Source organism: Rhinatrema bivittatum, chromosome 3 (genome assembly GCF_901001135.1).
Source record: "Rhinatrema bivittatum chromosome 3, aRhiBiv1.1, whole genome shotgun sequence".
Taxonomy (NCBI): domain Eukaryota; kingdom Metazoa; phylum Chordata; class Amphibia; order Gymnophiona; family Rhinatrematidae; genus Rhinatrema; species Rhinatrema bivittatum.
The window spans coordinates 417,730,322-417,746,804 of NC_042617.1; the positions used below are offsets into that span (position 1 = coordinate 417,730,322).

The following is a 16,483-nucleotide window of genomic DNA, read 5'->3' on the forward strand; positions in this document are numbered from 1 at the left end:
AAAAAAAAAGCAATCTTTTCTTTTTAAACCCTCCACATTATCACTCACAAAGTTATTTAACAGAACTGACCTCATGACAGATTCCTGAGGCATCAGTTTTTTCCACAGAGTGAATTCAGTTTACCACCACCCTTTGCTGTCTATCTAAACAAATTCTAAACCAATCCACCACTTTGGGGGCCCACCTCTAGGCTCCTATGTAGGAAAATAGCAAAATATTTGCTGAAATCCAAGTACACCACAACAAGTGCCTAACCCTGATCTAATTCACTGGTCATCTAGTCAAAGTTTTGAATTACCCAGTTTTTGTAAAATCTTATACAGTCATAATCTGTCTCCTCCTACATTACTTTCTTTTAAAAAAATGCAGCACAATCTGAATGACACAAACTGAAGGTAGCAAATCTAGAATTAAGAAATACAGAATGAAAACAACTGTGCATTCACAATACTAATAAGGGTTGACTACTTATTGTTATATTATATTAGCATTTCAACATGCTGTGCAAGTAGATTTTTAATTTATAACAATATATTATTGAAAACTGCTATCCCATCAGAAGGCATAGGGATTACTACCCTTAACCAAATAGCTTTCATGAGTTTGACGCAATTGCAACATCACTCTCCGTTTTGATGGCGGGGGTGGGGGGGGGGGGGGGGCGGGGAATCAGGGCCCTGGCTTTTGGGTACAGATATGCAGACATTAGGGAAAAATTGCAGGACTGCTTCTACGGCCAAGTCCTAAAGCATAGCACATTCAAGCAGCATTATCTGAATTATGAAGAAGGTTGCTCACCTTGTAAAAATGTTGATAGTAATTTTTATATGGGTTTGACAGTGTTTGGTTTTGATTATAATATTACTACCCTTAACATCAGTTTTGGGGGTAACCTGCATGAAGCGGCAGTTATTTCCATAAGAAACTTGCTGGGCAGACTAGATGGACCATTTTATCTTTTTCTGCTGTCAGTACTATGTTAGTATGTTACTATAAAATAATCCAAAAACCAAAAAAATATATGAGGTGCAAGGACAAAATAGTCAAACAAAAAAACCTCAAAATCTTATTTTAATTCAAAAAATGTTTTACCAATAGGAGGAAAATGGTATCAGAATATTAGGTGTATACATTTTAATCCATTGTCTCTTGCCCGCAATGGGCTTCAAACAGTATCAGTATGTAAACCTCCTTAAGTTCAAATCATATACCGAAATTCCTTCAAAATTTCTTCACAAAATATTTATTCTCAAAAGGCTAAATCATCTAAAAAATGTATGTCGCTAAACATCAATCATGGTAATCGAAAAATGTTTACCTTTTTATTTCTAGCAATCACTTTTAAAATATATGTTATTCTTAAATCCCACTATACTTAGCTGTGTGACTTTGTCCACTTAACTCAAAAGGAAGGAGATGTTGCTCTTTTGTTTGAGTATGTTACCATATCCATTCTAGGTCTCCAACAATGTTGTAATGCAAGGAATTACAATGTTTATTTTTATGTATTAAATTTGTTTCACGCCTGATCAAATTAATGCTCTAAGCATGTTACAATATACAATTTCTGTTTTAAGAATCACTATAACATAAAATAATAATAAACACAGACAAAATATACATTGTGCAAGTCAAACTATCTACTAAGTTGTCACCAGCATTACAGGCAATAAAAGAGACCATAGAGATACTGGAGATCTCAGATGTAACAGAGACGATCCAAATACAATTAATAAATTTGTATAAAATAAAAACTTTATTAAATACTGCAAAATTCTGCAAACAAATCTATAGGGGAGTAAAGCCTGTCATATTCTCTTCATACTTAAGAGGAGGCCTGAGTGAAGAGCCAGTCCTTTAATCCTTTGCAGAAGGAAAGATAAGAATCTAGATTCCTCATCTCCAGAGGGCGCCTCTTCTATAGTCTTTTACATATTTGTATTATAAATATGTTTTGACTAAAGATAGTCTGAAAAGCAGAGTTGCTTACCTATAACAGATATTCTCCCAGGACAGCAGGATGTAGTCCTCACATATGGGTGATGTCACTGGATGCAGCCCTATCATGGAAAACTTTCTGTCAAAGTTTCTAGAAAGCTTTGACTGGCACAATGTGTGCACTGAGCATGCCCAGAATGCCATTATCCCTGTGTCCACAGGGGTCTCCCTTCAGTCTCGTCTGTAGCAAAAAGCGCGAGCGAAAACTAAAATAAATAAATGTTAGCAGACTCAACTCCGCGGGGTGGCGGGTGGTTTTCGTGAGGACTACAGCCTGCTGTCCTGGGAGAACACTGTTACAGGTAAGCAACTCTGCTTTCTCCCAGGACAAGCAGGATGGTAGTCCTCACATATGGGTGATTAGCAAGCTACAGGCTGACTCACATTACAACAGGCCAATAACAGACAACTCGTGCGGAGGCACAATAATTGGGGTGCTATTGGCAATGATGAGGCAGCCTGACATCACAGCAGGTGGTTGTGGAAGGAGTTGGGGATTATAGTGGAAGAAAGCTTTTAAAGACAGGTTGGCCAAAGGCAGAGCCTTGACAGAAATTCATTGATAAGTAGTAGGGGGCTGCGAATGTGTGAAGATAGCTACAAGTCGCAACCTAGCAGATGTTGGCAATTGGTACTGAACAATAGTGTGGTACTGATGTTGTCATGGCCGTTATAGAATGTGCCTGCACTCTCCCCTAGAGAGAAAGGCCTGGTGTGTCATAGCAGAATTCGATACAGTTTGCTAGTCAGTTGGAGGGAGTCTGTTTGCCCATTTGAACTCACAGCTTGTCTTTTGTCAAAGAAGGAAAGAGATAGGTGTAATTCCTATGGAGTGCAGTGCGAACTAGATAGAATGCTAGTGCACTCTTACAGTCCAAGGAGTGGAAAACCCTCTCGCCCTGGTGAGAGAGAGGCGTTGGGGAAAAAGTGGGCAGAGTATATTCTGAGTAAGGTGAGGGGCTGAGTCTACCTTAACAAGAAGATGAGGGTGAGTACGTAGGACCACTCGGTCACGGAGGAACACAGGGTTGGGTGAGTATGCAACAAGGGTGTGTAACTCACTGACCCTGTTGGAAGAAGTAATGGCTACAAGGCAAAGAAGTTCCCATGTCAGACTGTTAAAGTTATTGGAATGCAAAGGCTCGAACGGGGAACGTATGAGTCTTGTAAGCACTAAATGTAGGCCCCATTCTATAACCAGTGAACATAGAGGCGGCTTAATCAGTGGATAACCCATGGTAAGCTGACTCAGAAGGGGTTGAACCGTTAATCAGGCATCCCCACTCCCAAGTGGTACGCTGAATTGGAACTGAGGTGTACCCATGCGGAGGATGTCTGGGGACCAGAATCTGAGGGTTTGTTAGAAAGCGTAAGAGAAAAGGAATGGTGTAGAAAAAGGGGCTAATACCCTTTTGTATGCGCCATGTGGTAAATCATGCCATTTCGAATGATAAGATTTATGTGTGGAAGGCTGTTGTGACGCTACCAGTACCTGAGAACATCAGTGAATCTGTGATATGAGACTGACCTGTGAGCAGGCAAATTGGTTACTGGAGTGATAGGTTGAGAAGAATGGGAAAGCATATTTGTTGCTGTCAGGACGTGGGTCTGAGAAACAGTAAACCCTGTCCTGTTCTAGCATAATGAGAGTTTTGGCTACGAGAGGTGTCAAAAGAGACACATAAGAGGCCTTTGTTGCAGAGCGAGCAAAGGTGTCCATGGGAACGCATTCCGATACATGTGTAGAAAGTAGAATCTGTCCACTGTATGATTCGATTGGGACGCAGAGGGCAAGGTCGGTTGACCTCAGCGCTAGAAGATTTTGCTCACTACACATGTAGTCAGAGACCATTTGAGAGGATGGAAACATTTATGCATTTGGTAAGTCTGTTAGATAAGTGGCCCGGGAATGCATGGAGTATGCAAGGGCCAAAGGCTAGAACTGCGCAGCTTCCTAGCAGAGCAGCTAAGAGGTTGTGCGTGCTTGTGTGTTCGAATACCACATTGCCACTATGCTGTCTGTCTGTATGCACAAAGGTTTGTTGCAGAGGCAGTATTTTAAGGCATAAAAGGCATAACTCATGGCTCGAAGCTCCAGGAAGTTGATGTAAAACTCTGTATGGAGTGGAATAGACGTATATTGGATTGGGAAGATGTGGATTCAAACTCGTTAACCCTAAGTAAATGCGACCATGTCCAGGACCATCTGAGGATTTGGTTCTGGATCAGTAATATGGATCAGGGACGAAAGAGGTTGAACAGCTTGGAGCCACTGATATTTGAAAATCCACTGAATCTTACTCATAGCCAGTCTGGGCATATCAGTGAAATGGATAGTGAAAAAACCCCATGGCCCATCAATGAAAGAATTGAGGGGTTGAGGCTATGTTGCCATCGCGCAGAGATCTGTAGGAATTTGACAGGATGTCTGCTCGGTTGTTGGGCAGGAAGTTCGTTGCGATAGTAGCTTCTAGAACTGGTAGTTAAACAGAAATGGTAGTTAAATAGAAATCCCAGGTAGTAGATTTATAGTGAGTCGTGGAGAATTTAGAGCTCCTTGCTTGGATTGACTCCTATTAGGTAGAGAGGTTCTCTTGGTGTTGTGTCAAACATAGCTGGCAATAGCAATATGTGACACTAATACGGTTCTTGGAGGAGAATGCGACCTAGAACCTTCCAAAACCATGTTGCCCAATTTAGCGACAAGGTCTCGATGGGATTGTAGCTGAAGTGGGATTAGAGTACTTACCGTCCTTCATGGTGGATCGCAGAAGGACGAATCAGTGAATATCGATGGCTCCGTGGATTTCGGGAGGCATCGAGGACAGCCTGAGGGACGTAAAAATCTGGCTCAACTCTGTAAGCTGGTACGGTAGCGCGGCTACAGAGGAGACAGGCTAGATGTAACTGGTGCTTCAACATTATTTTGTGGTGGCTCAGTACCCGGCACAGGTGTCAGTGGGGAACACCTCGGGAGCAGAGGAGCACAGGACTCATGAACCCAGGCCCGCTTCACAACTAACTCAATGGACTGACGCAGGTGCGGAATAAGTATCCCTCGGAGCTCGGCCCGGTCATTCTCCAGCACAGAGGAACTGCCACTGATGTGCGGAACAGTGGCGGTGGCAGTAGCGATGTCTCCCTCAGCGCTCAGCCTGGTCATTCTCCAGCACCAAGTAAGATGCCACTGATGTCCTGGATTGCGTCAGTGGCGGATGGTCACTGTGCCGGTGACAATGATTGCCACAGTGCTCAGCCAGGTCTTTCCCAAGCGCCGAGGTGGATGCCCTCACTGTCTCAGATGGCGAGCGATGATGGACTTTCACCATGCCTGCACTGCTCCTGGCACTGTCTAGTTTTTGGTTAGGAACCCGAAGTATGGAGCATTTTGTTTAGTTGAGAGCATTGCGTTTAGGTGCTCCAGTAGTATTGACGGTATCGATGGCAGCATTGAAGGTGGCATCGAGGGTATCAATGGCGGCATCGACGGTAGCGATGGAATCGACGAAGGCATCGATGGAAACGACGTGGGTGTCAGTGGCATGGATGGACTGGACCCGGGCATCGATGGCATGGATGAAATAGACAAGGGCATCAACCCGGGCATCGATGGCACCAATGGAATGGACCCGGGCATTGCTGGCATGGATGAAATAGCCAAGGGCATCAACTGAAACGATGTGGGCGTCGGTGGCATGGATGGAATGGACCCGGGCATCGATGGCATGGATGAAATCGACATGGGCATCGACCCGGGCATCGATGGCACCGATGGAATCCATGTGGGCGTCAATGGCATTGATGGACTTCATGGAGGGATTAGTGTCATCAATGTAAACATCAATGGCACTGACAGAATCGATGCGGGCATCGATGGCATCAATGAAAGCATCGATGGAGACAGGACAGCATGGATGGAGGCACCGACGGTATCGATGGGGGCATCGACCGCAACGAAGGCGCCGAGGGAATCGATGGAAGCATGGATGGGATTGACAGTATCGATGGCCTCGACAGTGGCCCTGGTGGCAATGGTAACCGTGGACGTCCCTATCCCTCTAGCCCCAATAACCCGGTGGAGGATCGCAGGATGACACTCGCAGGCTTTGTGGGGCTGAGGATGAAAACATAGGGAGAAGGGAGGCCGCAATTCGGTTGGTAAGCCGGGAAAACCGTTAGTGAGGTGACAGGGACCGACCGAAAAACAGGGCATAGTACTCACCGAATGTCGATTAAATGTACGCAAAGGGAGTCCTGTGTAGGGAAAAATTATTTGTGAACTAAAACTTCAAGTGTTTCCGTGAGGAAAAGTTGTGAGAAATTTGTCACAGAGCTCCTGAAAGAGATGCTAACTGCAGCACAGAATAAAGAAGACTGAAGGGAGACCCCTGTGGACACAGGGATAATGGCATGCTCAGTGCACTCAGTGTGCCAGTCAAAGCTTTCTAGAAACTTTGACAGAAATTTTCCCGTGATAGGGCTCCGTCCAGTGACGTCACCCATAAGTGAAGGCTACCATCCTGCTTGTCCTGGGAGAAGTAATGTAACTTTTTTTTATTGATTTTTAAACAAGATTTCTTTTTGATCTGTACCGCTTCTTTACATGTCAATATTTAGGTATTAAATCAAACAACACGACTTGAACGTCAGCTTCTGGAGCATTCTCTTTCAACAAACAAATTAGAAAAACAGATTTCTGATCAAACCAACGAAATAACAAAGTTGCAAGAAAAGAACAGGTAATCATACACCTCTTGAATTATTATGTTAAGTTTGCACAATATTCTTTCCCATAAGGAAACTAACAAATAGCATCATTCATCAAAATACGTTATGGCATTAATGCACACGATAATGCGATAACGCCATAACGCATGCGAAAAACAATGTAGCGTATGGCGCGAATGCAATTATTTGGGGGTGGGATTGGGGAGGAAGTTTGGGCAGGAATTAGTTAAATTAGGGGCAATATTGCACTGTGCGATAGCATAACGCATGCTATCGCACGGTTTTAACGCCGGAAATAACTACACCTTTTTCTCTGGCATTAAGCTGTGCGATATGCCCGAAATGGCCATAATGCAATTCACGATAAATATTTGGTGCATTTTGGCCATTTCTGGGCTTGGGAGGGGGAGGAGTGGAGTAGAGAGACAGCAAGCCTCTGGGGAGGGCCTCACTGTGTGCACCTATTTATATCTCTATAGCAGGGCCACCTAATAGGTCAAGGTAAGGTGGAGTAGAAATTTCATCTTTGTGAGACTTTCCTCACTCCAAATGACGTCAAATCTTTACCAAGGTGTACTGTGCTGTTCGCATGGCTCACTCTACATGCAAAACTGGCCCGTAAACCCTAAACCACCACCATCTCACCTCGACCTATTAGGTGGCCCTCCTAAAGAGATATAAATACTTCCCTACTATGAGGGCCTTGTAGATAGGCGCTCTCTCTCCCCCCCCTTAGCGCAGGATGTGAAAAATAGCGAAGCGGTAAGTTATCGTACTATGCGGTAACTCCAAAATTTCCATAAACACGCCCCTTTTCCTTATCGTGGGCGTTATCAATGCGTTAACAACACTTTTTGATGAATGATGGGGTTAGTTTTGTAAAACTTGATACTACCTGCCTGGAATGGAGCTCATTCCCACTCTTATGTTTTAATGTATTACAATATATGATTGATTATTAAATTGTATCAGGTTATCTATGGAACTTTGCCTATTTGTTATCCTCTTGTATTCTGGCCCAAATAATATCATCCATATCACAGATTTGTGTTCCTCCAAAGTTAAATATAAGAGGACGAATGTGCTTTTGTAACACCTGTTATGTACAGAGTGCCAGCACCCAACTCTGCATTCAGTGTTTTTCCACAATTTGTTGTAATTGGTATGTAGCGACATGTCAACATTTCAGAAAAACTATTTCCGTTTCAAATGTAACAGAACTGTCTGCAATGTGAGCTACGGTACAAAAGTGTTTTTAATTAAGAGCTTATTAATGGAATAACCAACTTTTCCCATCTGATCAATAGAGGAAATACCATCTGTTTGCATGAAACAATAAATGTGCCAGAGTTCAGAGGTTCTTCCTCCGAAGCAAGATAAAAAAGCATTTCCATATAGAATGACACATCTGTGTTTCTTTCTCACTCTATTTTTACGGCCTTTCCTAAACATCTCTAAGAATTTTAAGGAAACTATAGTGCATATTTATTGAAGCAAAATTTAACAAAAATTTAGAAAGCATAAAAGTGGAAATATATATATAATTTTTTTTTATTTTAGTAACTGAGAACAAGTAGATGAGTGTGAGTTTTATTCAGGACAGGATCATTGACTACGGTGTTCAAGCATCCTGAATGTGAGAAAAACATCCTGTACTATATACTGTGCAAAGATGATTACATATTCAGTTTTTCATTGGGAGCAAATATTTTCCAGTAAACCTCACTACAGAAACCAGGAATATGCTCCTCTTGCTGTCATGCTGTTCACTAAAGATATATATATATATATATATATATATATATATGCAAATACCAGTATAAATTTTTGTTTGTATGTATATGTGTTTATAAACACACATACACAAAGTATATAAATTAGCATTAATTATAACTGAGGAAACATGCAACTACATTATCAGCCAGTTGTAGAACATGCACTTGTGAATCCATACACACCTATATTGGCGTGCGAGCAGAGCAATGCTTGAATTTTAAATCATGCAAGCACCTATGCATGTATGATTTAAAATACCCCTACTGTGCATAAGTATGCTCCTAATTTTAAGAGTTTACTCGATCAAACCTAATTTGTGTATTTCCCATAGGGCTTTGCCAGCTTTAATGATTGTATGTACACAAATTTTAAAACATTCTCATGCGAGAGACATTCTCATTATTTCAAATCAGTTCACTAATTTGCCCAGTCAATATCAAGATATTCCAGATCCCTCTGGTTCTTTATCCTGCATGCCCTTCCCCCCCCCCCCCCCCCCCCAACGGTGACCCAGACCCCTCACCCTGTCTTGTAAGCCATAAAATGTTAGATCTATAGACTTGCTCTTCATCAGGAGCAGCAGTAAATTTATGCGGCTACCAAGCCGACATGCGCTGCAGCCTCTGATTTTAAAAGACAGAGTTATGCACATAAATGTTGACTCCACCCCTGAATACCCATGCCCCACCCCTTTTCTTTGGCATCTGCATGGGTACATACGCGCAGAAATTGCTGCTTTTTAAAATCTGCGTTGCTTGCACGTGGCCTACATATGTGCGCATTTGAGAATGTTTGCGCGAGCAACACTTTTAAAATCGATCCCTTTGTTTGCATTTTACACTCATTTTACTTTCTGTTTTCCTCTAATATATATATATATATATATATATATATATATACACACACATATATATACATACATACATACAATTAGAAAAGGTCCAGAAAAGACCAACAGAGTTCATTAGGGGTATGAACATTTCTGTAGAAGAAATTAAAAAACAAAGACTCGTCAAGCTTGAAAAAAAGACAACTGAGAAGAGATACAAAGCAGACATAAAATTATGTAATGCATGAAGAAAGTTTAAGTAAGGCCAAGAATAATTTCAGATCTATTGTCGCCACACTTCCCGGTCCTTCGCTGACCCAGCTGCTCCCAGGTCCTCCTCCGCCCGGGCTTAAAATGCTCTCGGTCTGGGCAGAACACGGCAGAACAGCTGGAGTCAGCGGCATCGGCATGGTCTCTTCTTCCCGCCCCCCGCGGCCTGGAAGAGGAAATGGTGAGCAGCGGGTGAGTGCGCGGGAAGAAGAGACCATGCTAGTGTGGTCAGCATCAGCCCGAAAAACAGAAGAGAGGCGCGGTCTGAGGAATGAGTAGCGCGGCTCGGAGAAAAATGAAGAAGAACATCAACCCCCGCGGCCGATGGGACTCCTTTCTCCGCAAGGGCTGAAAATGAAGGAGGTTAGGGTTGGGAGGAGGCTGCTGCTGCTGCTGCTAGTTCCGGGGAGGGAGAGAGAGTGAATGAGCTACAAGCATGTGTGTTTGGGATCCTGTGTGTGTATGTGTGTGTGAGTGAGATAGCATGTATGTAAATGAGTGAGAGCCTGTATATGTGAAAGAGAGTATATGTCTGTGATTGAGAGCCTGCCTGTGAGAGAGAGAGCATGAATGTAAGTTTACGATTGGGAACCTGTATGTGTAAATTTGTGATTGAAAACCTGTTTGTGTGAAAGAGTATGTGTGTATGATTGAGATCATGTGTATGTATGATTAAGAGCCTGTGTGTATAAGTAAGAGACATCATGTGTGTCTGTGTCTGATTGAAAGCTGGTTTAGGTGAGGGAGCATGTGAGTATGTGATTGAGAGCCTGTGTGAAAGTGAGAGAAAGACAGCATGTGTGTCTGTGTGTGATTGAGAGCTGGTTTAGTTGAGGGAGCATGTGAGTATGTGATTGAGAGCCTGTGTAAAAGTGAGAGAAAGAGAGAAGCATGTTTGTAAGCATGTGAATGAGAGTCTGTGTGTGAGAGAAAAGTACAGCATGTATGTGTGTGATTGAAAGCCTGTATGTGTAAGCATGAAAAGATAGACAGCAAGTGTGCAAATGTGTAATTAGCCTATATAAGTGAGAGAAAAAGCATGTGTATATGTGAGTGACTGAGAGCATGTGTGTATAGGTGTGTCATTGAGAGCCAGTGTGAGAGAGAGCGCTGGTATGTGACAGAGAGAGGAGAAAGTTCCAAGCAAATCACCCCTCCTCCTGCTAATTCAAAACAATCTCAGGACACCTGGATATCAAATGTTCCCAGGTATGCAGAGCAAAAAAATTTTTGTATCCTTACTTTTTATTACTGGGTCTTTGTGTCTGCTATTTTGAAATATTTTATTGGTATGTAGAAATTTTTTTATGAGTTTTTAATTATTGGATATTCCACTCATCAGCTGTTTCGAACTAATCTGTTCTTTTTGTTAGTACAGTTTGACTGCTACTGATATTATATTTCTTGATTTGTTTTATAAGGATGGGTGATGTTTCTTTTTTCCTTTATTACACTGCATACAGAGACTCTGGCTTGTTGCAGTTCCCAATTCAGTTTTTGTCTGCATGCTTCTAGTTATGCGTTTTGGTCTCTCTATTCTTTGTTAGGTGAGGGTCAGCACAAGTGATTCAGGTGAGGTTCTCTGCTGGCATGTAGTTTCTGTGTAGGGCTCTATAGCAGCCTGACTTGGTCCGTTTTCCTAACAGGAGATGCATTGGTGTCTTAAGGCCTGGTGTAATATTTTCAGTGTTGCCTGTTCTTAGGAAGGTGGTTACTGTTTAAGTGCTGGAAATTGGTGCTGTTTTGGTGTGGGATGTTTACTATTTATGCAATTTCTCTTCAGACAGAATATGTATCTTTTCCTTCTATCATTTTAAACAATACAAATAGTTACCGGACTTTTTATTTCCACTGTGAATTGTAATGAGCAGTGACAGTTGAGCGTGGCCTGTCAGGTGTGTCACGATAGGAAAAAGGTTGAGAACCACTGACCTAACCAATATAATCAGAATAGAAGCAGCACGGCTCTCTTCCATCTTCTACTTCCTGTGATCAATCTAGCGGCCATTTTCAGTGCTATATGTAATCTGCACACACTTTTCTAAGGGAGTCCTACATAAATAGCATTGCAGCAGTCTAAATCATTTAAAACTACAGTTTGTATTACTCTATTATAGTCCTATCACTGCAAAAAAAGGGAATAGTTGCCTTAATAAACAAAGGCAAAGAATTTCCATTGTAGTCACAGCAGTTATTATTCATTGTGAAGGCCAAATCTAAAATACAGAGATTTAATCTCAGTCTGAAACTGAAGCCCAATATTCTGCAAAGGAAGAACAGGAACAATTTCTGGCAAAGGATCACCACTAGTCCAGAAGACCTCTCTCTTATTAGTATTGGCAAGATTTGTTCTTCATAAATCTATGGGTCAATCTTTGGCACATTGCTAGGCACTGGCATACAGGGCCCAAGCCCCGATTCTATGTGCGAGTACCCCAGATGCTAGTGTCCTTTCACTGATCCACAAGCCCCTGCATCTATAAGGGACTAGGTTAAACAGGATACTCCCATCCTTTAAGGGAGCAGAGGCTTGTGGGCCAGCTACAAACACTGGTTTAGAAAAGAGGGTAGGGAGGTCACGTGATGCGGTGAAGCTGAGCGGACGTTTTCTGCTCAGGCTCCGTGCCCCACTCTCCTGAATCAGCACAAATCACAGGCATCCTGGCTGTGTCCTCACTCATTTTTTCAGATACCTAAACCTCCATGTCGACAGATAAATTTATGCTGAAAGCGACGAGCGGTATGCCACTGAAGGGAACAAAAAAAGATAAGGAAAAATCTGTCTGCGTGGGAAGCAAAATGGCGGACCCCTCGCCGGGTATTAATCCACCGACTAACTCCCAAAATGAACTAACAACAAGTGTGACTAACGCGGTGGTGTTGGCACTAGATGGCCATTTCCAAGAGCTCTGGTCCCAACTTAAAGAAGTTAAGGACGCACTAGCTGAATTCCATCTGCGGCTGGATCATGTGAAAAGCCGCGTCTCTACCCTGGAGGACGATAATGCTAGTCTATTAAATAAAATCACTGCCCTGGAAAAAATCGCGGACACCTAAATGGGAAAAATAGATGATTTGGAGAACAGGGCACGATGTAGCAACATACGGTTGGCAGGGTTCCCTGAGACTGCGGGAGAGAAACATTTGGAAGCCTTCTTAGAGCAATGGCTCCTGGAGGCTCTTACGCTACAGGACCTAAGTGAGCCCCTGCGTGTCGCGCGTGCATACCGTCTTGGCAGGCAGACAGATGGGGAAGGGCGGCCCCGACTAATTATTGCCAAAATTATGAATTGGGCACATAAACAAAAAATACTACAAGCTTACCAGGGAAAGCAGAAGATCGTATACCAAAATGCTGAAATCCGTATTTTCCAAGACTTTTCAGCACAAGTGGCACAGAAGCGCAAGATGTTCAGCCCGCTGTGCACCGACTTATATAAAAAGAACATCAGATTTCAGCTTGCTTACCCGGCCATCCTAAGAATCCAACATGGAGGAAAGGAACATGTGTTTTCTGAGTTGGAGGCTGCGAGACTGTTTGTGGAAGAGCTAACATCTGACTGAGCACATGTTTCTCTTTTCTTCAATTACCATCGTTGGTATGTTTCACCCAGCAGATTTTTCCCCGCGTTGTGGCAGCGTTTTGATGTAGGATCTCCCATACAGTGCGCTCGTGGAGCAGTGGCCTCTGACAATCTTTCTTGTGTTACAGCAAAAGACTGAGTCCTTCTTCACATGCACGAGTGCAATGGCCGCCGACTGAGAAATACGGGAAAAAAAAACAACCCGTGGTCAGGAAACTACAGCCTTTCATAGTGAATCAATTCATTCCTGGATGCCTGCTGTGTACTATCCCCTTTTGGTGTCAGCAGCTTTTTACAGTTACTGTTGTGCTCTGAAGAGCCACTGCAGTATTGGTTTAAGGATTAGCTAAATCTCTACTCCCTTTCCTTAATACACTATCTACATTTGGAGATCACATTCCAGTTTCGCTTCTCTCACTACTGCTGGGTGTATAACAAGAGGCGTACAATCGTTGGTATGTTTCACCTGGCAGTTTTTTCCCCTCGTTGCTGCAGAGACCTGAAGTAAGATCTTAAGTACAGAGTGCTCGTGGAGAAGCGGCCTCTGGCATCATCCCCCGTATTACAGTAAAAGACCGGGACATTTTTCCTATGCCCGGGTGTCATGGCCTTTGACTGAGCACATCACAAAAAAAAAACGCGGACAGGAGATTTCAGCCTTTCCCACAGTGACTCATTTCACTCTGGATGTCTGCTGTATACTTTTTCTCTCTGATATCGGGAGCTTAATTTAGTTACTTATGTGCTCTGCAGGGCCACTGAAGTATTGGTTAAAGGCTTTGCTTACTTTTTGCTCCTTTTCATAAATATGTTATTTACATTTGGAGATCACATCACAGTTTCTCTTTTCCCAATACTGCTGGGTGTACAACAAGTTGCTTAGTTTCAGTTTAATTGAAAGGTGCTGGTTTGGGGGAGCGGGGTCACAGCACATCAGTATCATGTCCCCCCTATCTCTTCTAGATGGAGATAGACTAATGATATGTTTAGTGGGGTTGGGTTGGGGGGAGGGTATAGGTAGTGAGTGTTTCCCCTTTCTTTTTTTTGTATTGATCTGTGCATGGGGGTACATACACCTTCTGAGTTTTGAAGCCCCCTCACTGTGGAGGGTAAGCTATGAAATAAATGAAGTGCATAACCAGGTGACAAGGAGCTTGGCTGTAGGTTTAGGGTGGGGAGCCCATGGTCCTAAATTGCTGACAATCTTTGACAGATTAAGAAATATAATAGGCATCACTTGATACAATATGAGATTGGCCAGTCTGAATGTTACCGGACTGGGAAGTCCCATAAAGCGCGCCAAGGTGTTACAATTTCTTAAAAGATCAAAAGTCCATATTGCATGTATTCAGGAAACTCATCTTACCACTGATGAAAGAAAGAAAATGCAAAAAGATTGGGTGGGAGCCAATTTTTTCTCCCCTGCAGTAGGTAAGAAGGCAGGTGTAGCGATTCTTATACATCACAGTGTCTCCTTTCAATTACTCTCAGAGTTTCATGATTCAGAGGGCAAATACATTATCCTTGTTGGGAAATTAAATGGTAAGGAGATTACAATTGGTAACATTTATGGACTGAATTCTCCAAATTCCAATTTCTTCAATACCATAACTAATCTGACTCATGGGAAAGGGTATCTATTTTTGGCAGGGGACTTTAATAGTGTCCATGACCCACTGGTAGATCGCTCTGCACCTCCTGTAAAAGTGACCCGCATAACTCAGAAAATCTATATTAGCCAGATACGTCATGATTTGCATCTCATTGACCTTTGGAGAGTATTGCATAATAGTGAGCGAGATTACACACATTTCCAAAGCACATGGTACTTTATCAAGGATTGATTATATCCTAGGTTCAACCTCTATTTTTCCCATAATTAGCTCAGCAAATATTGGAACCGCTGTGGTATCAGACCATGCACTAATTTGGATTGATCTAAATTTGGATAGGTGGACACCATTAAATGTTTGGTGGAAATTTCCAACATATCTGAAAACTGATACCCCATTCCAAAATTTCATACGTGATAAGTTGGACCATTTTCAAGAATCGAATGCACAACATAAAGATAACCCGGGCCTGTTCTGGGAAACGGGGAAAGCCATGCTAAGGGGGGAAATAATTTCATATGTGACGAGTAGAAATAAACATTTACATGCAGAGATCTTAAAACTAGATGCTGAACTAAAGAGTGCCAAGCGAGATATGATAAATTCTTCTTCTAGATCGAACTCAGCTAAATACTATGCCCTATTAAGCTCCTTGCAATCTTACTTACACCAGAAGGCTCTAAAAAATTACCAATTTAAGGAGCACTCATACTTTAGGTATGGAAATAAGTCAGGGGCATTACTGGCTAGACTAGTACACCTACGACAACGGAAATCATATATTGAAAAATTGCAAACCCCCCAAGGATCATGGGCGGTTCAGGGTGCAGAGATCTGTGAGGTATTGAGGTCTTTTTATGAAAATTTATATACAGAAGATAGACCTGGGGGGAATGAAAGAAGAGGATTCATTCTTTGCAAAAGTTAAACTACCCAAAATTAAGCCGTCCCAATTACAGCGTCTTAATTCTCCCATCTCGGAAGCCGAAATCTTAACAGCCATTAAAACTAGCAAACCAGGTAAAGCACCTGGACCAGACGGCTTTTCATACGATTATTATAAAATTTTAGGTGAAAACAAATCACAGAAGCCCTCGGCTCCTTTTATAGGCAAGTGATAGATATTCACCAATTTCCTTCAAATTTTAATAAGGCCTATATTACAATCCTCCCTAAACCTGGCAAAGACCCAGTGCATCCAGCATCATATATACCTATATCCCTGCTGAACTGTGATCTCAAAATCTTAGCTATAATATTAGCCACAAGACTGGGATCCACTCTTCCAGAGATTATTTCAGTTAATCAGGTGGGCTTCGTTAAAGGGAGGATGCCTAGTTCACATATCACTAAGATTATCATAGCAATTGCTTACTGTCAAACTCACCAAATTCCGGCCATGGCAGTTAGCTTTGACTCGGAAAAAGCATTTGATTGGGTCTCTTGGGGCTATCTTTTCTCGATGTTAAAACGCTTTGGGCGACAAAGAAATCTCAACTATATATCCCTTCTATACACAATCCCAACCTCGCACATCCTCGCCAATGGTCATACCTCACAAGCATTTATCCCACAAAGGGGAATCCACCAAGGATGCCCCTTATCCACCTTGCTGTATATTATGGCCATTGACCCCTTATTACAAATCATATCCGAAGATGACAATATCACAGGGCTGGCCAGC

General features: G+C 42.5%; 2 protein-coding genes across 11 annotated transcripts in view; one reads left to right on the forward strand and one right to left on the reverse strand.

Moving 5' to 3' along the window:
- The window catches only part of MCPH1 (microcephalin 1), a 714,835-nt gene that overhangs the window by 272,020 nt on the left and 426,332 nt on the right, over positions 1-16,483 (reverse strand). The window contains exon 13 of one of the 10 annotated variants that reach the window (XM_029595744.1): positions 13,168-13,361. The exons of the other annotated variants lie outside the window; for them this stretch is intronic. Within the exon in view, the coding sequence (XP_029451604.1) occupies positions 13,209-13,361 (153 nt within the window). The 3' untranslated portion in view covers positions 13,168-13,208. Of the gene's footprint in view, positions 1-13,167; positions 13,362-16,483 lie in introns of those variants that run through there. 10 annotated transcript variants of the gene reach the window in all.
- The window catches only part of ANGPT2 (angiopoietin 2), a 201,989-nt gene that overhangs the window by 110,975 nt on the left and 74,531 nt on the right, over positions 1-16,483 (forward strand). The window contains 1 exon segment of the mRNA XM_029595750.1: positions 6,617-6,738. Coding sequence (XP_029451610.1) covers positions 6,617-6,738 — 122 coding nt within the window.